This window comes from Mobula birostris, chromosome 14 (genome assembly GCF_030028105.1).
Source record: "Mobula birostris isolate sMobBir1 chromosome 14, sMobBir1.hap1, whole genome shotgun sequence".
Lineage (NCBI taxonomy): Eukaryota > Metazoa > Chordata > Chondrichthyes > Myliobatiformes > Myliobatidae > Mobula > Mobula birostris.
This window is the reverse complement of record NC_092383.1, coordinates 39,969,352-39,995,056: the sequence shown is the minus strand read 5'-3', so window position 1 is coordinate 39,995,056 and position 25,705 is coordinate 39,969,352. Positions and strand designations below refer to the sequence as shown.

General features: G+C 40.2%; 1 protein-coding gene across 2 annotated transcripts in view; it reads right to left on the bottom strand.

The window, feature by feature from the left end:
- sltm (SAFB-like, transcription modulator) overlaps nucleotides 1-25,705 on the bottom strand; it is an 83,912-nt gene that overhangs the window by 2,080 nt on the left and 56,127 nt on the right. For both annotated transcript variants that reach the window (XM_072278421.1, XM_072278422.1), the window contains exons 12-20: nucleotides 24,004-24,179; nucleotides 23,699-23,793; nucleotides 21,120-21,274; nucleotides 15,407-15,587; nucleotides 11,078-11,202; nucleotides 10,274-10,414; nucleotides 7,760-8,143; nucleotides 6,896-7,043; nucleotides 6,431-6,597 (exon numbers count right to left, since the gene is read on the bottom strand). In XM_072278421.1, coding sequence (XP_072134522.1) covers nucleotides 6,431-6,597; nucleotides 6,896-7,043; nucleotides 7,760-8,143; nucleotides 10,274-10,414; nucleotides 11,078-11,202; nucleotides 15,407-15,587; nucleotides 21,120-21,274; nucleotides 23,699-23,793; nucleotides 24,004-24,179 — 1,572 coding nt within the window. The remainder of the gene's footprint in view (nucleotides 1-6,430; nucleotides 6,598-6,895; nucleotides 7,044-7,759; nucleotides 8,144-10,273; nucleotides 10,415-11,077; nucleotides 11,203-15,406; nucleotides 15,588-21,119; nucleotides 21,275-23,698; nucleotides 23,794-24,003; nucleotides 24,180-25,705) is intronic.

The window sequence follows — 25,705 nt, the reverse complement described above, 5'->3', positions numbered from 1 at the left end:
AAGGGTTAAATTACAAGGAAAAATTATACATACTAGGCTCCATTCACTGACAGGTGATTCATTTGAAGAAAGAGGAACAAGAAGGTAGAGAGAAAGCATTTTCCACAAACTATGTAAGGGGCACCATGGTTTCAAGTGTTACTGAGTTTTCAGAAAGAAAGGTTAGAAAGGCTTTTACAGAGAGAGTGAAAGGATGTTAATCTCTGACACCAATAGAATTTGGTTGCAAAATCAATCATGATTGGTGTAATAGGCCTGAGACAACTAAATGGTCTGTTCCCATCCTGTGGGAAGAACACAGTTCACAAATGTATAAGTGCTTTATGGAGAATTCATTCAAGTAATCTCATCCACTTCAATTGGATAGGCACCACATTGTAAATATGAAGGAAACAGTACAGAAGAGGGAATAGAGACAGCCAGTTCATTGGGCTGTTGTCACAATATGTAAAGCCTGAGTAGGGCTGCACTCCAAATCAGGACATTACTACCAGTAGGGAGGGGAGGTGCTTTGTGGCTGCAGACTTGCTTTTGTGAACTTCAGTTCTGAATGTTAGTTGCTTACTTTTATTGTTTGCATGGTTTGTTTTCTTTTCCTGCATATTGGGTGTTTGACAGTCTTTTTTTTAATTGGTTTCATTGGGTTCCTTTTTTGTGACTGCCTGTAAGTAGATGAATCTCAAGGTTGTATATTGTGTACGTACTTTGATACTAAATATACTTAGTACTCTTGTACAGGAGGCTAAAAATAGTTGTAATCTGAAGCAATGCAAAGGCAATAAATGCTCACCTGGCCAATGAAGCCCAGGATCTGGACTTTTTGCTGCCATTATAGTTTTTAATTCATTTGCAATGTGCAGCTGCTTCTAGCAAACATAGAGATACAGACTCTGACAGATTCCAGGAAAAAAAACAGAAATGTGCAGCAGTAGCAACTATTTGGCTCAAGTACCCGTGTCAGCTGAACTAATAACCACCTCCTTTCAGGAGTTCACCCAGATACTTTGTTTTGCTGACATCTTTGCTTCCATCACTTCTTTTGGTATCCCCACCAGCTATCTCCAATCTCAATTACAACTACCTTACCTATAAGGCCCCTAGATACTCAGCTCTGCAAAGGACAAACAGAGAGAAAATAGGGTTGGAAAGAAAGCTTTTGGCACATTGGCTTTCATGAAATGAGAATACTGAGTAAGAGTTGGGATATTATGTTGAAGTTGTACAAGATACTAGTGATGCCTAATTTGGAGTATTATGTTCAGTTTTTGGTTACCTACCTACAATATGTCAAATAGACTGAAACAGTGCAGAGAAAATTTACAAGGACGTTGCCAGGACTTAAGGACCTGAATTATAGGGAAAGGTTTAATAGGTTAAGACTTTATTCCCTGGAGTGTAGAAGAACAAGGGGAGATTTGATAGAGATATACAAAATTATTTGGGGTATAGATAATGTTTGCTTGCATTTAACTCTTTCTGCTGGAGAAGTTGGTGAGACTAGAACTCGAGTACTGAGTACAGGATTTGGGATGTTATGCTGAAGTTGTATAAGATGTGAAGAGAAGTCTGGATAGGTACGTGGAGGGGAGGGGTATGGAGGACAGGTCGATGGGACAAGGCAGGTTAATAGTTCAGCACGGACTAGATGGACCAAACAGCCTGTTTTTGTGCTGTAGTGTTCTATTACTTTATAATTCTTAGCTTCAATTTTATAAACCTTGATTAAATCTTTGCCTTTAACTTTCTTTCATCATGAGTATTCTAGTCCTGGGAAAATCATCTGATCTTCTCTAAGCCCAATCTAACACCAACATGCATTTCTTCCCCTACCAGCACATAATGACAACATTGTTCACCATCAGTAATACACCACAGGTACTCAGCTGGCTGCCTGCTAAATCCACATCATCCACCACAGGGGCTGGCATTCTTCTACTAGCTGCAATCTCATCTAACATGTAAACATACTGATTGTCACCAGGTCTAAACCGGAACACATTCCCCAACAGTACCTTCAACCACGACTATAACAGTTCAAAGCAGTGACTCACCACCACCATCACAAATCAATAAATGCCCAGATAATGAAATATTAAAATAATTCTTTCTGGGAAAGGTGGTTACCATCTGTGGCCAAACTAGTGTTAAACCAGTAATTAATTTCATTTGCAGCATGTAGCTGTCTCTGGTACGACAGCATCAAGGAATTTATTTTGGACTTCAGGAAGGGGAAGGCAGGAGAACACACCCGTCTTGTCCAGAGGTCAGCAGTTTCAAGCCCTGGGTATCAACATCTCAGAGGGTCTATCCTCGGCCCAATACCTTGATGCAATTACAAAGGAAGGTAGCTTGCCAAAAGGAGTCTGAGATTTGGTATGTCACTAAATACTCAAGCAAATTTTTACATCGGCACAGTGGAGAAGATTATCACCTGGTAATGCATAGGACTGGGAAAAGCTGCAGAGGGTCATGGGCACTTGAGTTCAAGGACTGTGAGGTAATGCTCCAATTCTCTAAAACCCTATTTGGACCACATTTGGAATATTGTGTTCAGTTCTGGTGGAAGGATATGGAAACTTTAGAGAGGGTGCAGAGGAGATATACCAGGATGCTACCTGAACCAAAGAGCACGTCTTATGAGGATAGGTTGAGTGAGCTAGGAGTTTTCTCTTTGGAGCGAAGGATGGCAGGTGACATAATACAGATGTGCAAGACAATAAGTGGCATAGATTAAGTGGATAACCAGACTTTTTCCCCGGGTGGAAATGGCTAATGAATAATAGCATTATTTTAAGGAAAGAATCTCTGAGGTAATTTATTATTTTTTTAAACATAAGAGTGTTGAATGCATAGAATTCCCTGGCAGGGTGGTGGTAGTGATGAATACATTAGGGGCATTTAAGAAACTCTCAGATAGGCACATGGAATGTAGAAAAATGGAGGGCTATGTAGGAGGAATGGGTTAGATTGATCTCAGTAGGTTAGTCAGAACAGTGGGCCAAAGGGCCTGTGCTGTGTTGCAGTTTTCAAAGTAGCCTGCCTAACATCAAGAGCATCTTCAAAAAGGCAATGCCTCAAGATGATGGCATCCACCATTTGAAAATCCCTTAAATACAACCAGTGACCTAGGCTTCACCTCCACCTGCGGCAACAAATTCCACAGATTCACCCCCACTTTGGCTACAGAAATTCTGCCTCATTTCCATTCTAAATGGACATCCCTCTATTCTGAAGCTGTGCCCTTTAGACCTAGTTTCACTCACTATAGGAAATATCCTCTCCACATCCACTCTATCTTTGCCTTTCAGCATTCAATAAGTTTCAAAGAGATTCCTCCACATTCCTCTAAATTCCAGCAAGTACAGGCCCAAAGCCATCAAATATTCTTCATATGATAACCCTTTCATTCCCGGAATCATTCTCGTGAAACTCCTTTGAACCCTCTCCAAAGTCAGCACATCCTTTCTTAGATAAGAGGACAAAAGCTAGTCACGATACTCCAGGCGAGGCCTCACCATTACATCCTTGCTCTAGGTCTCTCGAAATGAATGCTAACATTTGCTTTCCTCACCACTGACAGAACCTGCAAGTTGACTTTTACAGAATCTTGCATGAGGACAAGTCTCTCTGTACCTCAGATTTTTAAATTTTATGCACATTTATAGTCTGCAATTTTGTTCCTTCTGCCCAGAATGCATGACCATACACTTCCTGACATTATATTCCATCTGCCATCTCTTTCCCCTCTTTCCTAATGTTTCTAAGTCCTTCTATAGCCTCCCTGCTTCCTCAACATTATCAGCCCTTCCACCCTTCTTTGTATCCTCTGAAAAATTGGGGTTCAAAGCCATCAATTCTAGCATCCAAATCATTAACATATAATGTAAAAAGTAGTCCCAACACCAACCCCTGCAGAACACCAATACTTCTCAGTAGCCAACCAGAAAAGGCTCCTTTTATTCGCACTCTTCGCTTCCTGCCAATCAGCTAATCTATTCATGTTAGTATCTTTCTTGTAATAATGTGAGCTCTTATCTTGTTAAGCAACCTTATATGCGGCATCTTGTCAAAGGCCTGAAATTCGAAGTACACAATATCCACTGATTCTCCTTTGTCTATCCTGTTTGTTATTTCCACAAACAGTTCCAACAGATTTCTCAGACAAGATTTTCCTTAAGGAAAACATGCTGACTTTGGCCTATTTTATGAAGGACCCTTACCACTGAGGGCATATCCTCTTCTCATTGCTACCATCAGAGAGGAAGTACAGAAGCCTGGAGATGCACACTCAATGTTTTGGTTACAGCTTCTTCCCCTCCGCCATCAGATTTCTGAATGGTCCACACACCCATTAACACTACCTCACTATTTTGCTCTGTCAGTACATATATGGTTTGGAGGGGAACCTGAAGCTGAGGCTTAGCTTGAATGTTATTGGAACTGCATTCATTAAAGCACATAATAGTATTCCAAAGTATTCCTGACATGCCCCATAGACAATGGAAAGGTTATGAGATGTAGGAAGGCAAATCAATTGCCTTCGAACCACTTATGGCTACAGGTGTTGTTGCTCATTCAGTTAAATTTATGGTCAACATAGATCATTAAAAATATTGAAGGCGAGACCCAATACCACTGAACATTCAGGTTGTTATTAAGTTTTCTCTTGCTGAAGATGGTCTATGCAGTGGTACCACTGTTACTTGTTACGCATTATGTCTATGTAGTATCCCTAACTGGCCATACACAGGCATGAATAGCTTCGCCTGTTTTTGGGAGGAGTTGCCCATTTCCTTTCAGTCCCCACTTCAGACATTATGAGGAAAAAGTCCCTGATAAAGTAATGCAACTCATTGCTTTATTGCCAAGGCACATTACAAGAAAAATATTGCATACTGAACTGTATCCACTTATACTACCATCTTCAGGAATCTGTCAATGTGCATCCCAACTACCTTATGTTCCTCTACATTTCATAGTTTTTGTTGTCATTTGCCCTACCCTAATAAAATGTATTCCCTCTCATAGGCATTATAGAACAATTCCCTCTCATTATTGCAAGAGAACTAAGCCAACCTGACTTAGTTTACTGATGCTGTATACTACTTTCTCCCTGAGAATAACAACACATTTTTTAAAAAATCAAATGCAACTTTAAATCATGCCTCCTTTTTCTGGTATTATTGATAATATCTTGAGTTATAGAATTAGTTCCAAGCCCTACAGAGTACCACTGAAATTTTCTTCTAGTCACATCAACCTTTACACTTCTCTTATCAGTACTAAATTAATTTTATTTGCCCTTATCCTTTGTATATCCCATTGTCTTTAACCATTCTGATCATTCTGCAATGTTGAAGAACCTTGGTCAAAACCCTCGAGGAGCATTTGAGGAAAAAAAGATAGTCAGGAATATACCCTTGGGGAAAACAAAAAAAGGTCACATTACGGGTGTAGGTACCAAAATCGTTTCAGATAATCTTTGTAAGAATGAATAGATTAAATATCACACAGAGAAGGGTGGTCCAGAGGAGAGGGCAGCCCAAGTATAACTACAGTGGTTGTAGTTAGGCTGGGAAGGGCGCAAAGTGAAGGAGAAATTAGGGGATGATTTTACTGGAATATTTCCACAACCTTTTGTGTCTGAACAAGGTAAGAGACACCAGTCGTGGTTATCGATAATTCCAAACAAAAAATTAATCGGGAGTGAAGAGATATGGTGGAATGAAACAATCTACAAATTACAGCCTACAAAATCTAAGAAATGTAACAGAGGACAGTAGTATTGATCATAGACAGGAAACAGAAAATCAGTGTAAAACCATTTTCTTAGCCTATCTCTTCCAAGATGTATTGTGTAATACAGCTGTCAATGCATGAAGAGAACAATTATAGCCCCATATAATTAAGTACAACTGTACGTTTCCAGACTACTATATGGCACAATATACATGCTTATGTTCAGCACAAGCACTTTAATATTACGCAAGCAAAAAGACATAAAAATGGAAACAATACACACTATTAGTTGAGAATAGTTTTAATGTACTGGAAACAAGAATTTTTAATACAGTAAAACACAAGTTTAATGTAATTTTAACTGATATAGATACAATTATCATCTCCTTAACATTTAACTGAATGATTTAACAAACTATCTTCCTGGATTTGTCTTCTTTGATGTTGAATTTATATTCATTTATGAACAAATCTTTCAGTATTTATAGCTATTAGGGATCACAAAAGTACCTACCCAAAAAAAAAAACAACACTAGTAATACACTTAATTCAAATAGGTTGTCAGAAAGAACAAGAGTGTTTAATATAAAACCAGTCAAAAATGCAATACCATACATAATATTAGATTATTTACAATAGATGTTCCAAGTTATTGGCAACCAGAATAGCTGACAGAATGCAACTTTAGTACCTGGACGGTGGCATCATGCCAGGACCACGACCATCACTCATTCGCCGCACCTCTTGATATCCACTGCCTTGAGAACTGGGCCCAGAATGCCAACTGTTTCTTGGTCCGCCTGCATCTCGGCCATGGCGTTCTATCACCACATGTCTGTTTTCATGATAATGAGATGCCTGGGAAGTGAGATTTCATAAATATGAATGCAACAATATAATTTCAAATTAATTAATTGAAATTCTTTTGCATCACCACAAAATTACACCCTTTAAAATTCTACTGGTGGAAAACTGAGAGTGACATTTACCATCGCTCCCAGTAATTACATTATGAAGACAATACGGAATCTATTTTCTATGGAACAACTATCTCAAATGGAAACCTATTTGAAGACACTGATTTAAAGTTTAAGGGAAATTATATGGAACAAAACTGCTCCACATGCATTATCAAGTCTAATTAATTGTTCTCTACCTGAGGATTATTACTTCTGTCACCAATAGCAGGCCTTCCTCCATCTCGGCTACTGTAACCAGCCATACTGCCGTGACCACTCGGTGGGCCACTTCGCACATTCGGTCCAGACCTCTCTGGCCGTATTCGCTCTCTCTCTCTCGAATTCCTTCAATGTCAAAAATCAGTTAACATTTTCCCTTGATTTCTAAATGACAAGTTAAATTTAACAGCAAAGCAGCGAACAGTCCTCAAAATGTTTAAAACCAGCTAACAGGTAAGGAATAATAGTTCAGAACAAAGTCTAATCCAACTAATTCAGAAATCTATCAATCCTAGTCTGCGTTTTGGAGAATGTGTGATTTGAGTCTTATTAAGACTAATGGAAAAGAATGCGGCATTAAATTGATCATTTTTCAAAGGAATGCAAAAGAACCAAGATGCATTCTCTGACAAAAACAGTAAATTGAAATCCAAACTTTTCATATTATCTTTAAACCAGTTTTGTTTTCCTAAACTAGGAAGATAATGATCCCAACTAAAATCATTTTGAACCAAATATATCAATGAGTCCCAATGAAATTCATCATTCTGAATTCTAATTCAAAAGATAAATTCTCACTGCAGCAATCTCACTGACTAAAGTAAACCCATATAAATAAAAGCAAATGGCCAGTCAGTCACATCTACATGTATTTAAACTTTTTGGTTATTGATATAAATAAATATGACTGATCTTCCATGGGAAATTAATTTTTTATTCTCAGAATTTGCGATTCCTTTTTTAAATGGCAAGTTTTTAAAATCTCAAAATGAGCCAAAGTTATTCTACATTCGTGAAAAAGGAAACTATTATGTGCACAATCCAAAGAATTGCAACGTTACCTCAATTCACGTTTAGTAGAGCCCATACCACTACTGGACTTCCAATCATTGGGTCTAGAAGAATTTTGGTTTGGTCGACCATGGTGGACCCCATGGTCACCCATCCTATCTCTATCAGGAAAGCCTCTTGATGGTGACATCTTTTCCAGATGGTTAGGACCCCTGCTGCCTCCTGAACGATCCTCAATTGTTACTGTTCGACGGTCATCTCGATCCCGGATTTCTCTCCGCTCACTATTTCCATGAAGTTCATTTCTTTGTTGAGAACTTGGTCTTCGGGAATCACCGTATGGTTTTGGATACCTGTTATACCCAGCATCCTCTCTGCGACTACCAGCACGATTCTTCTTTCCATCTCCTTGACTGTTGTAACGATCTCCTCTCCTGTAAAGTTCAGGAAATAACATCATGTATTAGCTTCAAGAACCAGCCAACCTTCTTAGTTTGGTAACAGGGATGTTTGTGCCTGAATAAACCCTTTCAGGGATCAAAGCAATTGTTGGAAACAGCAGGGTTCCCTCTCTTTTCCCCCTCCCTCCATCCTCTGTCCATTCCTATCATATATACACATGATACAATCCATGAAAAACATTCAAATACATTGTTTCTACTTGCTTTGAGGACCAGGGTTCCAAAGACTTGTGAACCCTGCCCCATCTCCAGCATCCTCTCCACTTCCATTCTGTCAATACTCCTGAATATGTTCCATGTTTCAACAAGCTTTCTCTCACTCTATACAAGCCTAGCCTGTCCAACTTTTCCTCATAAAACAACCAGATTAGTTGTTGATTTGAGTCAGGAGACCAATCCTCTGCACAGCAAATGAGATATTATCAATGCCTTACACAAGTGAGGCATTGCCACCCTACACTTGTATTCAATTCTCCGACCCTTCTGTATTAACTGCAGAAATAACTTTCTAGTCTTTTGCACATCGTGCACTAGTATAACCAGATATCTCTGCACCTGAGCTTAGTGATCACTCACCATTTAGATAAAATATTTGAAGACACAATAAATTTCAAATGCTAGAACCTGGAGGAACTCCGTGCATCAGGAAGCATCTATGTAAGGTAGTGGACAGATGATGTTTTGAGCTGAGATCTCTCATCTGAACTGAAAGAGGGGAGATAGTGGGTATAAGAAGGTGGAGAGAAGAGACAGAGAAAGAGCTAGTAAATGAAAGGTGGGTCTAGGTGGGGAGGTGAGGGTGATAGGCAAATGAGGGAGGGGGAGAGTGGCAGTGATGCCAGAAACTGGGAGGTGATATGTAAAAGTGATGAAGGGCTGACAATGATGGAATCTAATGGATAGATGGATGGAAAATGGATTTGAGGGAGGGAGATGGGAAGGAGAAACGGGGGGGGGGGGGAGTGTGTGGATAATGGGCAGATGAAGAGGAAAAAATTGGTGAAAGGTAGCAGGTGGATCAGGAAAAGGAGAAAAGGGAAAATGGAGAGAGGGGGAGTGATTACCTCAAGTTAGGCGATTCAGTATACATGTTGTCAGGTTGGAGTTTGTCCAAGTGGACTATGAGGCACTATTTCTATATAGAGATTAGCCTACACCCGTCAATGGATAAACATATCGACGTGGGAATAGAGTGGAAGCAGAATAGCTGACCATTGGAGATCTTGACTGGCACGGCAGATGAAGTGAAGATGCTCAGTGAAGTACTCTCCCCACCTGAGTCTAGTCTCACTGACATAGAGGCTGTAGTGAGCAATGAATGCAATAAGCAACACTGCAGGACTCACATGTAATGCCTGCTTCACCTGGAAGGGCAGCTTATATCTCAAATAAGAGGGAGTTGTAGGAAAAGGTATGATACTTTTTGTAGGTGCATGGGACAGTGCCTGGGGAGGGAGGAGGATGGATGTAGAGAAATGACCAGACAAGATAAAATATTTTATATCGAAAGGCTAAAATGCATTATTTCACATTTGCAAGATCAATACTGGAACCTCTGTTGTCCTCTGCAGCCTACCTTTCCTTCTATCATTATGTCATCAGCAAAATGAAAAAACAGTCTTCAAGTGACTTCATCGAAGCTACAAACTGATGAGTAGGTTGCAACATTCATGCCTATCAGAAGTTACATCACAAGATCCATTTCTGCCTATCTGCAGTTTCTTACGAATTGATCTATTGTCACCAATAAGTTGCTTCCTGCACCAGAAGCCTTATTTTCCCTAATAATTTTCGATGTAGCACCTCACCAAATGCCTTCTGGAAATCTAATCATGAGCCCTCCACAGAGGACTTGTTACCTTTTCATAGAACTTGCAACATCACTCTTTTTATGACAACCTTCAATTAACCCAAATGGCCTGCTATAATTTTTGAGAACAGCTTCTAACATTTTTCCAACAAGAGAAGTTAAACCAACTGGTTTGGAGTTTCTTGCTTTCTGTCTCCACCCCTTTTTGAAAAGAAGTATTTTTCAAATCAATACATAGCAACATCAGGTTTCATCTGGTATGGTCAAAAACCAGATAGAAAGGCAGCACTCACCTCTCAAATGCAGACGGCATCCTATGGTCAAAATCATTGTAACGGTTTGGCTCTTGACGACCGTATTCTGAATTGTGACCAAAACGGACATCATTGTCTATGGCTCTCCTTTTATGATCATTCCAATAGGGTTCATCACGCCTAGATTACATGACATTGAGAGATTTAACCAGCTTTAAAACATGTCAAGAATAAACTTTTCTTTTCCAAAAACAATAATCAAGCATAACATTCATTCATGAATGGAGATCTATGGAATTCATTGTCATAGATGGCTGAGGGCAAGTTACTGGGTATATTTAAAGTGGAGGTTGATAGTTCTTGATTAGTTACAGGGAGAAGACAGGTGAATAGGGTTGAGAGAGATGGAACAGCAGAGCAGACTTGATGGCCTAATTTGCTCCTATGTCTTATAGTATCATTTAATTAACCATACACATAATGGAGAGGAACTAAAAAGAATACAAAATGATTCAGATTTAAATGAATGAAGCTTCATACCACAATACGAGACTAAGTGATTTTACAAGACAGATAATATCAAGGTTTCAGAATGAAATCACAGAGTAAGGGCAAAGTAAAACATTGTATGTATCTACAGTATTATTTCTGCAACCCTAACAACATTGTAAAAAGGATAATAAAGCCTACAGGTATAACATTTATAAATCAAAATCAGCAAAAGTTTATTCATCAAACTACAGAGTAAGTAATCAAATTCATGCTGTTATTGAAGCAGAACTTTTCATACAGCCAATGAGTATCGGAAAGTTTATCCAATAATTCTGTCACATTAAAACATACCTATTGTCTACATCATGAGGCCTCTTTAAAGAGTTCCTTCTTTCTTGTTCAAACCGAAGTTGCTCGTGTTGCCTACGGAGTTCTTCACGTTCCCGAGCAATGCGTTCTATTTCCTTACGACGTTCCTAAATAAGCAAAAGTTTCACTTGTTTTCCTGAACCATAATTATTTACTGTCCTGTCAACACACTATTCTCCACCCTTGAAACTACTGATACATATAGTGACATAAATAAAGGGGAGACACCTTTATGGAATGAAAAGCTCTCGTCCCACAAGAGGTTCAATACTACTGAAGCAGCTCGGAAAATTCTCACTAACACACACAGGATGAAATTATGCCCTTAAGGTATTTGAGAATTAAAAAAAAACAAAACAATTTCAGTCATTATCGTACTGTGCTCAGATTTTGCAAGTCAACAATAATCAAACTAATACACAAATTGTAAATACTGAAAAGGCACTTGGGCACAGGTGCACTGCAATAAGAGGATGAATGAAAAAGTCATTACAAGAAGTTATGCCCATAAAGGGAACAGTGAATACTGATGATAAATAAGTTTACCTTCATGATGAGCAAGCAGGGAAAAGGGGTGTGAGAGAGGAAAGGGAAAACACAGCACCTTCAATACTGAAGAAGGGCCCAATGCATCATAAACAAAATTTGATAAAGAACCAATCAAAAGATTAGGGCAACTAAGCAAATAATTGACCCAATAGATAGTTTTACCTTAACATCAGTGCTAGTGGTTGTTCATAAGGAATTTCAAAGTGTAGGGACTTGATAGCTGAATGTATGACCACCACTGGTAAAGTTAATAAATTCAGGGATTTTAAAAGACAGGCATGTATGAGCCCACAGATATGAAAAGGATGGAGAAAATTAAATAAACTGAGAACCATGGAGGAAATTGAAATCCTATCCACCAGCTTAGATTTCGTAAAACTCTGATAATTAAACAATCATTGTTTGAAAATCTTGATGGTCCTGCAGCTGGATCAGTCTGGAGTGTGAGCCCAGAGCCCCAGGGCAAGTCGGGTGTGCAACTGGAACTGGTGCACCAGAGTGTGAAGCCAGAATTGGGGTCCAGAACCCAAGGTTAGGAATGTAGAGAGGTTTGCAATCAGAGTGGGGGTGGGGGGGGGGGGGTCTGGTGTGCTTGTACATTTCTCACACCTGTTAAACAAAATATATTTACTGGATAACTTAATAAACTGTGTAACGGGTAAAAGAAATAAAAAGTTGATAGATTATCAGAGATTTACTTTATCATTTGAAACTAACAGTTCTCAGTTGTGATAGACCCAATATCATAATCTGGAACTTGATCTAAAAATCCATGAAGTTAGATTCAATTGCAATGTGTCAATTTGAAACCAAGCCTTGTTTCTCACTGAAATACAGTACCTTTGATAAGCACAGCCTTAACTCATATAGCACCCAGGAAGAAATCTCAGAAATTAGCAACCAACTCAAGGCTGATAAACTCAATACATTTCAAATTAAATTAGACCTGAAGAGTTGTATGTTGCATTTGTGCCTGAGTAAAAGGGGAAGGACAGTACACACATCCTCTTATGCTGAAACTCGTCTGACTTTGCTTAAGAAAATCCCAGCATGGCCTACTATTTTAACAAGTGGTAAAGAAGAAAGCACAAAAGTTTAAAACAAAATCCATGCTCATTTGCACTCAGTGCCCATTTTATTAAGCACAATTGCTTATTAATGCAAACATCTAATCAATCAATTATGTGGCAGCAACGTAGCATATAAAAACATGCAGACTTGGTCAACAGGTTCAGTTGTTGTTCAAACTGAATAAGAAATGGGGAAGAAATGAGATCTAAGTGACTTTGACTATGAATGATTCTTGGTGCCATACAGGGTGATTTGAGTATTTCAGGAACTGCTGATCTCCTGGGGTTTACACCCACAACAGTGCTTACAGAAAATAGTACAAAAACAAAACAAAAAAAAATTTGTGGGTGAAAACACCTTAAGGAGAGAGGGTCAATGGAAAATGGCCTGACTAGTTCAAGCTGACAGGAAGGCAACAGTAACTGAAATAACCATACATTACAACAGTGGTGTGCAGAAGAGCATCTCTGAGCCACAACACGTCAAACCTTGAAATACTTAGGCTGACCAAAACTGGACAGTTTAAGATTGGTAAAGTATTCCCTGGTTTGATGAATCTTGATTTCTGCTGTGATACGCAGTTGGTGGGGTCAGGATTTGGCATTAACCACATGAATCCATGGATCCATCCTGCCTTGTGTCAATGCTTCAGGCTGGTGTTGGTAGTGGTATGGGGAAGGTTTTTTTGGCACACATTAGACCCCTTAAAACCAACTGAGCATCACTGTAGCCTTGTTGAGTCCATGCCACAAAGAATTCAGCTGTTCTGGAGGCAAAGGTGGGAGGGGGGGGTGGCGGGTGGTCCTACCCAGTACTAGAGAGGTGTACCTAATCTAGTAGTGTAGAAAATTTGTAATAAAAGGGAAGACAGCTTTTGAAGAAACAGCAAGGAGCTTGAATATTCTACGTTTGGAGCCAAAGGAGATTTTGGGGGGCGGGGGGGAGGGGAGATTTTAAATGGATTATTTACATCTATATTTACTCATGAGACAGATGCAGAGTCTATAGAAGTGAGGCAAAACAGCAGTGAGATCATGGATCATATACAGTTTACAGATGTGGAAGTGTTTGCTGTCTTGGAGAAAATAAAGGTGGATAAATCCCCAGGGCCTAACAAGATGTTCCCTCAGAACTTATGGAGGCAAGTGCAAAAATTGTAAGGGCCCTAGCAGAGATATTTAAAACATCCTTAGCCATGTGCGAGGCGTTGGAAAATTGGAGGCTCTAAGAATAAGCCGGGAAATTATAGACCAGTGAGCTTGACATCAGTAGTGTTAGGTTATTGGAAGCTACTCTAAGGGCCCAAATATGTAAGCATTTGGATAGACAGGCTGATTAGGGATAGTCAACATGGCTTTGTGTATGGTAGGCGGTGTCTTACCAAATCTTAAGAGTTTCTAGAGGAAGTTATCAGAAAGTTGAAGGCAAGGCAATGGATATTGTTTACATGGACTTTAGCAAGGCCTCCGACAAAGTTCCACATGGGAGGATCATCAAGGCAGTTCAGTCACTTGGCATTCAGGATGAGTAGTAAATTAGATTTGATATCGGTTTTCCCCTTGAAGCGATAATGCTAGTAGGTGGTTGCTTCTCTGTCTGAAGGGATGTGACTAGTGGAGTGCCACAGAGATTGGTGCTGGGTCTGTTGTTGTCATCTATATCAACGACCTGGATGATGAAGGACTAAACTGGATCAACAAATTTGTGGGTGACACCAACACCAAGAGTGTAGTGGACAGCAAGAAAGACAACCAGAGCTTGCAGCAGGATCTAGACCAGCTGGAATTTAATGCAGACAAGTTTGAGGTGTTGCACTTTGTGAGGACAAACCAGGGTAGGACTTGCATGATAAGTGGTAGTGCACAGAGAGGTGTGGTAGAAAAGAGGGAGCTGAAAATATAGATCCATAATTTGTTGAAAGTAGTGTCACAGTTAAATAGCATTGTAAAGAGAATTTTTGACACATTGGCTTTCATAAATTAAAGTACGGGAGTTGGGATGTTATGTTTAAGTGTATAAAACATTGATGATGCTTAATTTGGAGTAGTGTGTGCAGTTCTGCTCACCCACCCGGAGAAAGATGTCAATAAGATTGAAAAGAGTGAAAAGAAAATTTACAAGGACGTTGCCAGAACTTGAGGGCCCGAGTTACAGGGAAAGACTGGAAAGGTTAAGACTTCATTCTCTAGAGCGTAGAGAACTAGTGGAGATTTGATAAAAGTACACAAAGTTACAATGAATCCTGACAGGGTAAACACAAGCAGGCTTTTTCCCCACTGAGGTTGGGTGAGATTACAAGAGGTCACAGGTCAAGGGCAAAAGGTGAAATATTTAAGGGGAACATCTATCTATCTGTGTTGCCACCTTCCACCACAGTTCACTGAAAGTGGTGACCCAAGCGTGAGTTGTACACCAAGAACCTTCTGCATATCAATGCTTCTAAAGGGTCCTGACATTTAGTAATTAGATTTGACCTCCCAAAAGGCAACAACTCACAATTGTCCAGATTAAACTCCATTAGCCATTTCTCTGCCCATATTCCAATATATCTCTATCCTGCTTGTAGCCTTTGAGAACTTTCTTCCACAAGGCCACTTTTTTTCTTGACTGCAAACTCAATGATCAACCCATCCACATTGTTACGCAAATCATTTAAATATATCACCAGAAAATAATGGAGTATGTGTTCACCTGTTCTATACGTATGCGTTCTCGTTCCAGTCGCTCCCGTTCCATCCTTTCCCTTTCAAGCTTTTGTTTCTCAATTTCTAACCGTTCTCTTTCTCTCTGCAAACGATCACGTTCCTCACGTTCGCGAATCATACGGATGCGTTCCCGCTCACGACGCTGTCTTTCGGCTATTTCACGGCGCCTTGTTAACAATAAGCACATACTTTACAAATGCAGAGTAGGTATGGCAGAAAAGATCACTTGTTTCAAGCAAGGCAGTCTACACGGTGTTCAAAAATAATACAGACAGAACAAGTGGCTTGGTAATTACTAACTTGTGCAAATGAAAATTTAAAACTTGCGCTCTTTTGGAATCCAGACTAAAAGTCATTAAGTATTGCTCTTGTCCACGGCCTCCCAACTTAGGTCCTGATATCCGATTATTATTTTGGGTTTGTTGCCATGGTCTTACATGGCCCTCTGCAACTTCTTACAAGATTTTGATGCAAAAATTGAAACAAGTTTGAAAATACGAAAAATCTCATATAGCAGGCTGGTCCAGAAGGTTAAGACACATGGGATCCAAGGCAGTCTTACTGGCTTGGTGATAGGAAACAGAAGGTGATAGTGGAAGGTTTTTTTTCTGATTGGAAGTCTGTGCCTAGTAGTGCACCACAGGATCAATGTGGGCACTCTTTTTGTTTGTGATCTTTGATAATCACTTAGACGTGAAGGATGGAAGAATAATAAGTAAATTTTCAAATGACACAATAATTGATGTTATGGATAGCAAGGAAAATTTTCTAGAGATCAGGTGGAATCAGGTGTGAGATGATGCATTTTGGGACATTAAATAGGGGTAGGGCTTGTACAGTAAATAGCAGAGCCTTAAGGATTGCTGATGAACAGAAAGAACTTGGGGAATACCTCCCTCAAAGTGACAACACAAGTAAGGACCATAAGACAAAGGAGCAGAAGTCGGCCATTTGGTCCATCGAGTCTCCTCCGCCATTTTATCATGAGCTGATCCATTCTCCCATTTAGTCCCACTCCCCCGCCTTCTCACCATAACCTTTGATGCCCTGGCGACTCAGATCTCTGCCTCAAATACACCCAACGACTTGGCCTCCACTGCTGCCCGTGGCAACGAATTCCATAGATTCACCACCCTCTGACTAAAAAAATTTCTTTGCTTTTCTGTTCTAATGGGCGCCCTTCAATCCTTAAGTCATGCCCTCTCGTACTAGACTCCTCCATCATGGGGAACAACTTTGTCACATCCACTCTGTCCATGCCTTTCAACATTCGAAATGTTTCTATGAGGTCTCCCCTCATTCTTCTAAACTCCAAGGAATACAGTCAAACAGCGGACAAACTTTCCTCATATGTTAACCCTCTCATTCCCGGAATCACTGTAGTGAATCTTCTCTGTACCCTCTCCAACATCAGCACATCCTTTCTTAAATAAGGAGACCAAAACTGCCCACAGTACTCCAAGTGAGGTCTCAACAGCGCCTTACAGAGCCTCAACATCACATCCCTGCTCCTGTACTCTATTCCTCTAGAAATGAATGCCAACATTGCATTCGCCTTCTTCACCACCGACTCAACCTGGAGGTTAACCTTAAGGGTATCCTGTACGAGGACTCCCAAGTCCTGTTGCATCTCAGAATTTTGAATTCTTTCCCCACTTAAATAATAGTCTGCCCGTTTATTTCTTCTGCCAAAGTGCATAACCATACACTTTCCAAAACTGTATTTCATTTGCCACCTCTTTGCCCATTCTTTCAATCTATCTAAGTCTCTCTGTAGACTCTCCGTTTCCTCTGCCTACCGGCCCCTCCACCTATCTTCGTATCGTCAGCAAACTTAGCCACAAAGCCATATATTCCATAATCCAAATTGTTGATGTACAACGTAAAAAGAAGCGGCCCCAACACGGACCCCTGTGGAACACCACTGGTAACCGGCAGCCAAATAGAATAGGATCCCTTTATTCCTACTCTCTGTTTCCTGCCAATCTGCCAACGCTCTATCCACGTACGTAACTTTCCTGTAATTCCATAGGCTCTTATCTTGTTAAGTAGCCTCATGTGTGGCACCTTGTCAAAGGCCTTCTGAAAATCCAAAATATACAACATCCACTGCATCTCCCTTGTCTAGCCTACTGGTAATTTCCTCAAAAAATTGTAATAGGTTTGTCAGGCAGGATTTTCCTTTAAGGAATCCATGCTGAGTTCTGCCTATCTTGTCATATGCCTCCAGGTACTCTGTAACCTCATCCTTGACAATCGACTCCAACAACTTCCCAACCACAGACATCAAGCCAACAGGTCTATAATTTCCTTTTTGCTTCCTTGCCCCCTTCTTAAATAGTGGAGTGACATTTGCAATCTTCCAGTCCCCCGGAACCATGCCAGAATCTATTGACTTTTGAAAGATCATTGCTAATGCCTCCGCAATCTCTACAGCTACTTCCTTCAGAACACGAGGGTGCATTCCATCTGGTCTGGGAGATTTATCTACCCTTAGGCTATTCAGCTTCCTGAGTACTTTCTCTGTCGTAATTGTGACTGCGCACACTTCTCTTCCCTGCCACCCTTGAGCGTCCGGTTTACTGCTGATGTCTTCCTCAGTGAAGACTGACACAAAATACTCGTTCAGTTCCTCTGCCATCTCCTTATCTCCCATTACAATTTCTCCAGCATCATTTTCTATCGGTCCTATATCTACTCTCACCTGTCTTTTACTCTTTATATACTTGAAAAAGCTTTTAGTATCCTCTTTAATATTATTTGCTAGCTTCCTTTCATAGTTAATCTTTTTCCTCTTAATGACCTTCTTAGTTTCATTTTGTAAGCTTTTAAAAACTTCCCAATCCTCTGTCTTCCCACTAATTTTTGCTTCCTTGTATGCCCTCTCCTTTGCTTTAACTTTGGCTTTGACTTCTCTTGTCAACCACGGTTGCATCCTTTTACCATTCGAAAATTTCTTCTTTTTTGGAATATACCTGTCTTGCACCTTCCTCACTTCTCGCATAAACTCCAGCCACTGCTGCTCTGCTGTCTTTCCCGCCAGTGTCCCTTCCTAGTCAACTTTGGCCAGTTCCTCTCTCATGCCACTGTAATTTCCTTTACTCCACTGAAATACTGACACATCAGATTTCCGCTCCTCTTTTTCAAATGTCACAGTGAACTCAAGCATGTTATGATCACTGCCTCCTAAGGGTTCCTTCACCTCAATCTCTCCAATCACCTCCGGTTCATTACACAATACCCAATCCAGTACAGCCGATCCCTTAGTGGGCTCAACAAGCTGTTCTAAAAAGCCATCTTGCAGACCTCTACAAATTCTCTCTCTTGAGATCCAGTGCCGACCTCATTTTCCCAATCCACTCGCATGTTAAAATCCCCCACAATTATCATAACACTGCCCTTCTGACAAGCCTTTTCTATTTCCAGTTGTAATTTGTAGTCCACATCACTGCAGCTGTTTGGAGGCCTATAAATAATTGCCATCAGGTCCTTTTACCCCTGCGATTTCTTAGCTCAACTCAAAGATTCTGCACCTTCCGATCCTACATCACCTCTTTCTAATGATTTAATATCATTTCTTACCAATAAAGCCACGCCTCCCCCTCTGCCTATCTTCCTATCCTTCCGATACACCGTGTATCCTTGGACATTCAGCTCCCAGAGACATGCATCCTTTAGCCATGTCTCAGTGATAGCCACAATATCATACCTGCCAATCTGTAGCTGTATGACAAGATCATCCACCTTAGTCCTTATGCTGCGTGCATTTAAGTATAACACCTTAAGACCAGTATTTGGTACTTTTTGCTTTGATTTCACTGCAACTCATCCCAATGGTTACAAATTTGCCCCATCACCTGCCTGTCTTTCCTGACATCTTTACTGCTCACTATCTTAGATTTATTTCTATTTTCCCCTTCCTCTGCTCTATCATTCCGGTTCCTATCCCCCTGCCAAATTAGTTTAAACTCTCCCTAACAGCTCTATTAAACTTTCCCGCCAGGATATTGGTCCCCTTTGGGTTCAGGTGTAACCTGTTCATTTTGAACAGGTTCATACTTCCCCCAGAAGAGGTCCCAATTATCCAAGAATCTGAAGCCCTGCCCCCTGCACCAGTCTCTCAGCCACGCATTCATCTGCCTGATCCTACTATTCTTGCCCTCGCTAGCACGTGGCACAGGTAGCAATCCGGAGATTACTACCCTGGAGGTCCTGCTTCTCAGCTTCCTTCCTAACTCCTGGAAATCTCTCTTCAGGACCTCCTCCTTTGTCCTAGCTATGTCATTGGTACCAACATGTACCAAGACAACTAGCTGCTCATCCTCCCCCTTCAGAATATTCTGGACCTGATCCAAGACATCCAGTACCCTGGCACCTGGGAGGCAACACACCATGCCGGTATCTCTATCAGGCTCACAGAATCTCCTGTCCGTTCCCCTGACAATGGAATCCCCTATGACTACCGCATTCCTCTTCTTCCTTCCCTCCTGCAGAACAGCGCCAGGCTCAGTGCCAGAGACCCTGTCACCATGGGCATCCCCTGTCAGGTCATCTCCCTCAACAGCATCTAGAACAAGATATTTGTTGCTGAGGGGGACAGCCACAGGTGTGCTCTCCACTACCAGGCATTTCCCTTCCCTCTCTTGACAGTGACCCAGTTTTCTGACCCCTGTAGCCTAGGGATGACTACCTCTCTGTAGCTCCTATCTATCACCTCTTCACTTTCCCTGATAAGCAGTAGGTCATCAAGCTGCAGCTCCAGATCCCTAACACGGTCTCTGAGGAGCTGCATCTCGGTGCACCTGGCACAGATGTGGCCATCAGGGAGGCTGGAGGTCTCCCAGGATTCCCACATCTGACACCCTGAACAAAGCACTAACCCTGCAGGCATGCTATCTAATTCTACAGGAATGAAACAGGAAAAATAAGTAAATAGAGTGCTAAAGGCAGTAATGTGGCCTGCCTGCTTTCATAAGAATGGGCAAAAAAGTCAAGATGTTTTGTTGCAACTTTAAACATTGGTTAGAGCACTCTTAAGAATACTGTGTCCATCCCTGTTTGAATGCTGCAAAGAAGAGAGTGTAGAAGATTTACCATGAAGGATAGATGTTTAATGTGAGGGAAGAGGTTTATAGGAGGATTTGAGAATTAAGTTTTATTTTAAGAAACAGAAGGTTTCACTTGTGGAACTTTCTCTCACAGGCGGCGGTGAAATCAGATACAATCATTAAGAGGTATCTAGAAAACTACCTGAATAAGCAAAGCATATAGTATAAGGCTACAAGCCTATCGAGGACAAATGGGGTTAGTGTTGATGGGTAGAATGGTCAGTATGGGCATGATGGGCTAGCTGTACAACTCTCACTGTAACAGTATGGTGAACTCAAGTTCAAATCCAACCAAGATTAAGAGGCACGAGGCACCAGTCAGTGCTTGGATGTCAATATGAAAAATTGTATGATTTCAGAACATACAAAGCACTTTTTTCAAGCAAATAAACATCCTGTCAAAATGCTGCTAATGTTATGCTTAAGTCTCCTCATTTGGCCTTGGATTCCAATTTAGCTGAAGGAGGACAACCACCGAGCGATGTCTGATGCCACTAGAAATTAATTAACTGAATAAGTGTAATAAATACAGTCCAAATTCAAGCTTTTGACATTAAAATTCCCTCGAATCAGTTGTAAACTTTCAAGTACCTTCTTAATTCTATTGCACGACGTATGCGCTCCAGTCGAATTAGACGCTCACGAATTTTTTGCTGTTTTATTTTCTCAAATGGCAGAATATCCTTTCTCTCCTTGACGTCTGGTTTAGTTGGAACACGTTTCTCTCTATTTCTAGAAGTTGATGTCTATAAAATTAGTAAAGATGAGATATTTCTTAATCACCATACCTTCAGAAATGTTAATGATAATTTTCTTAATGTAAGCTACTATGCCACTAGTAAATCAAGTCAATGTAGATAAATCCACCACTTTGGTATAATCTGCCAACAAAGCAGCATAAACATCAGTGAAGCAGCCAGATGACAATAACAATCAGGAGTCTTCTAGCTCATTCAAATGTTGAATTCTTCAGATGCTTCAAATACTGTTGTCAAGAACAATCTTGAAAGATCAATTCTTTACAGAAAATTCAAAAACTCCTTTCGAGAACATGCAAGACTTAGCATTGCTTTATGTTTTCAGCTATCGTTTTTCACTCAAATCTGTGGCTGGGAGTATATGCAGATGAAAATCTCTTCAGCTTCTTCCAAGGACAAACAAAGCGGATTTAAAAAAAAATAAGTGCTTGTTATTGTCCTTTATCATTCCATTCCTGCTAAGTAGCATTGAGGGCTTCCGAAACTAACTGGCTTGAAATTTTCAATTAATAGAAAAGCAATACTATTCAATGTTGACGTCACAGGAAACAGCCTATAAACATTTAGCAGTTACTACAGCATGGGACTTTGTCATTTAATATCATCAAGCACACACTGAAGAGCTCTGACAGTAAGCTAAAAAGTAAACTGTATTGGTTTTCAGTTAGGTTAAACTGTAAAAGTTTGAAGTAAACTTTATAATCAAAGTACATATATGTCACCACATACAACAAATTGCAAATACAAAAATAAATAATAATAAGTTTTAAAAATCAATAAATTGTGAAAACATGAGATAAAGTCCTTGAAAGTGAGACCACAGGTTGTGGAAATACTTCAATGATGAAGTAAAGTTGAATGAAGTTATCCCCTTCGATTCAAGGGCCTGATGGTTGAGGGGTAATAACTGTTCCTGAACCTGGTGGTGAGAATCCTGAGGCCCTTGCACTCTCTTCCTGATAGCAGCAGCAAGAAAAGAGCATGTCCTGGGTGGTGGGGGACCCTGACGATGGATGCTGCTTTTCTGCAACAGCGTTTCATGCTCAAAGGTGGGGAAGGCTTTACACATGATGGACTGGGCCATATCCACTACATTTTGTAGGGTTTTCTGTTCAAGGATATTGGTATTTCTATACCAGGCAGTGATGCAGTCAGTCAATATACTCTCCACCACACATCTATAGAAGTTTGCCAAAGTTTTAGATGTCATGCTGAATCTTTGCAACCTCCTAAGGAAGAAGAAGCTCTACTGTGATTTCTTCGCAAGTACTGGAACCAGGACAGGTCTTCCAAAATAACAGTATCTTGGAGTTTAAAGTTGCAAACCCCCTCCAACTCTCATCTTCCAATGAGGACTGGCTCATAGACATCTGGCTTTTCCCCTGAAGTCAGTAATCAGCTCCTTGGTCTTGCTGACATTGAGTAAAAGGCTATCGTTATGACAACAATCAGCTAGATTTTTAATCTCCATCTTATATGCTGATTCGTCACCACCTTTGATTCAGCCTATGATGGTCTCATCAACAAACCTGAATATGGTATTGGAGCTGTGCTGAAGGAGATTGTTGGAATCCAACCTGACCGGGGCCTGCAAGTGAGGAAATCCAGGATCCAACTACACATGAAGGTATTGAGGCCCAGGTCTTGAAGCTTATTGATTAGTTTTGAGGGAATGCTGGTACTGAATGTTGAGCGGTAGTTGATAAAGAGCATCCTGATGTATGCATCTTTGCCATCCAGATGTTCTGGAGCATACAGAATGTCGCCGATGATCACTGGCGCCATCTTGTCATTATAGAGCACTAGGTAAAAAATTTCAACATGCCCCTGTTCTTCGTGTGATGTTTGAAAATATTGACCATAAAAATATCCTAAATTTCATCATCACAGCAAATTAAAATAATTGTATGTGGATTGTAAGTTAGTTTTCATAGAACTAGAAAACTACCAAGCAGAATTATACCATAAAAATTCTTCTACACCTCACAAAAAAATTAACAAATGTAGGGTATTTTGGGGTAAGGATAGGTTGTAAATATCTTGTTAATTTGCTGATTTCTAGAAATCCCCACTGCAAAACAGAAGATCTGTGGAGAAGCAGGGAACCAATGTCAACACCTACTGAATTTACATATTACGTATCTTTAGGCATTCTACAAAAGTCACTGTTCATTTCACTGTCGTAATGGCAGCAAACATGAGGTTTAAGCATCATAGAACAGTAAATTCCTGTCTAATGATTTGAGAATTATAAGTTTAAAGTTGCCTTTCATAACCTTTTTTGAAAAAAATCACATAAAAAGATACGGAAAGTGACTAGCCAAATATCTGAAGCATATACATAATTGTACAGAATGTAACATGGATAAACTAATAGATTAGTTGTTTCCCCCTCTCCCCATAGATTGTTACCTGCTCACTCTTGACTTTCTTTGCAGTTTTCACACTAACAACTGGTTCACCTTTAGCCATGTCTATAACCACCATCCGATGAGGACTTTTCACATCTAAAAAAGTATTTTGAATATTCATAGAAAAAAATTATGAAATATGACAGCTATCAATTATCCAGCAAACTTAAAACTATTAATTCTTTTTGAAATTCAAGGCAAATAACAAGGCAACAAATAAAAAAAGTGTTTCAACTCCGGACATAATCCTTAGTCACAAAAATGATAGTATTCAAAGTATTTCACATTATACACGCAGATACATACTCTTTCGCCTTTTCTCTTCCATTTTTTTGGAATGGCCATGGTTAATATTCATTGTGCTTTCTTTCTCATCCTTCTTATTTTCTGGCTTCTTTGTGAAACTTGATCCATCCTTGCTTTCTTTTCTTTCCCCAGGTTTGTCAGTTTTCTTATCCTCCTTTTTGGAAGAAACTTGAGTCCTTTATAGTTAGGAGGATAAGACAAGTTAAATACCTAATATTAAGGCTTAATCACATTACAGAATCTTCTAAAATCGGATTGAATGTTAATCTAAAGTTATAAGATTCAAATTTATTTATCACGTGTACATTGAAACATACAGTGAAATGCATTGTTTGCATTTTGATGTTGTTCAGTCGTTTAGTTGAGTCTGACTCTTCATGACCTCATGGACCATAGGGCCCATAGGGTTTTCATGGCAAGATACAGAAGTAGATTGCCAGGCCTTTTTTCCGCGCAGATACTGCTGCTGCCCAGGTTGGGACCAAGTTGTGTTTGAACTCGGGACCATCTGCCTTGAAGTCCAGTGCTGATGCCACCAATATATTGAAGGGTGTGCTCGCACAGCCCGCAAGTGTCACCACACATCCCAGCACCAACAATAAAAACTATTCAATATCAAGTACATAATGTTGAAATAACCTGATTAGTTCTTACACTCAAAAATTCCCCAAGGTATTGCTTGCGGTCAGTGGCAGTGAAATTGAAAGACACTGCAGAGCCATCACCCATGATCCTGATAGTTGACATAACCAAATTAATTGCAATACCCAGTGGGTATTGTTGATTTAAAACTCTTACATTATGGTTATAGCCGTAAGTCAACATTAAGACCATAAGACATAGGAGCAGAATTAGGCCATTCAGCCCATCAAATCTGCTCCCCATTCCATCATGACTGATCTCAGATCCCACTCAACCCCATACATCTGCCTTCTCACCATATCCTTTGATATCTGACCAATCAGGAAATGATCAACTTCCGCCTTAAATAATACACCTCTACTGCAGACTGTGGTGGGGCATTCCAGATTTACTACTCTCTGGCTAAAAATAAATTCCTCCTTACCTCTGTTCTAAAAGGTTGCCCCTCAATTTTGAGGCTGTGCCTGCTAGTTCTGGATACTTCTACTATAGGAAACAATCCCCTCCACATCTACCCTATCAACATTCCGTAGATTTCAATGATTCTTCTAAATTGAGTACAGTCCCAAAACTGCCAAACGCTCCTCGCATGTTAATCCCTTCATTCCAGAATCATCCTTGTGAACCTCCTCTAGACTCTCTCCAATGATAACACATCCTTACTGAGATATGGGGCCCAAAACTGTAGACAATACTCCAAGTGCACCCTGACTAGTGTCTTATAAAGGCTCAGCATTATCTTCTTTTATATTCTATTCCATTTGAAATAAATACTAACATTGCAATTCCCTTCTTTACCACAGCCTCAACCTGTAAATTAACCTTCTGGGAGTCTTGCATAAGGATCCCCTCCGAGTTTGAACCTTCTCCTCATTAAGATAATAGTCCTCACTATTGTTCCTTTAACCAAAATGCATTATTGTACATTTCCCAAAGTGTATTCAATCTGCCACTTTTTTGCCCATTCTTCCAATTTGTCCAAGTCCTGCTGCAATCGTATTGTTCCCTCGGCACTACCTACCCCTCCACCCATCTTTATATCATCTGCAAATTTTCCCAC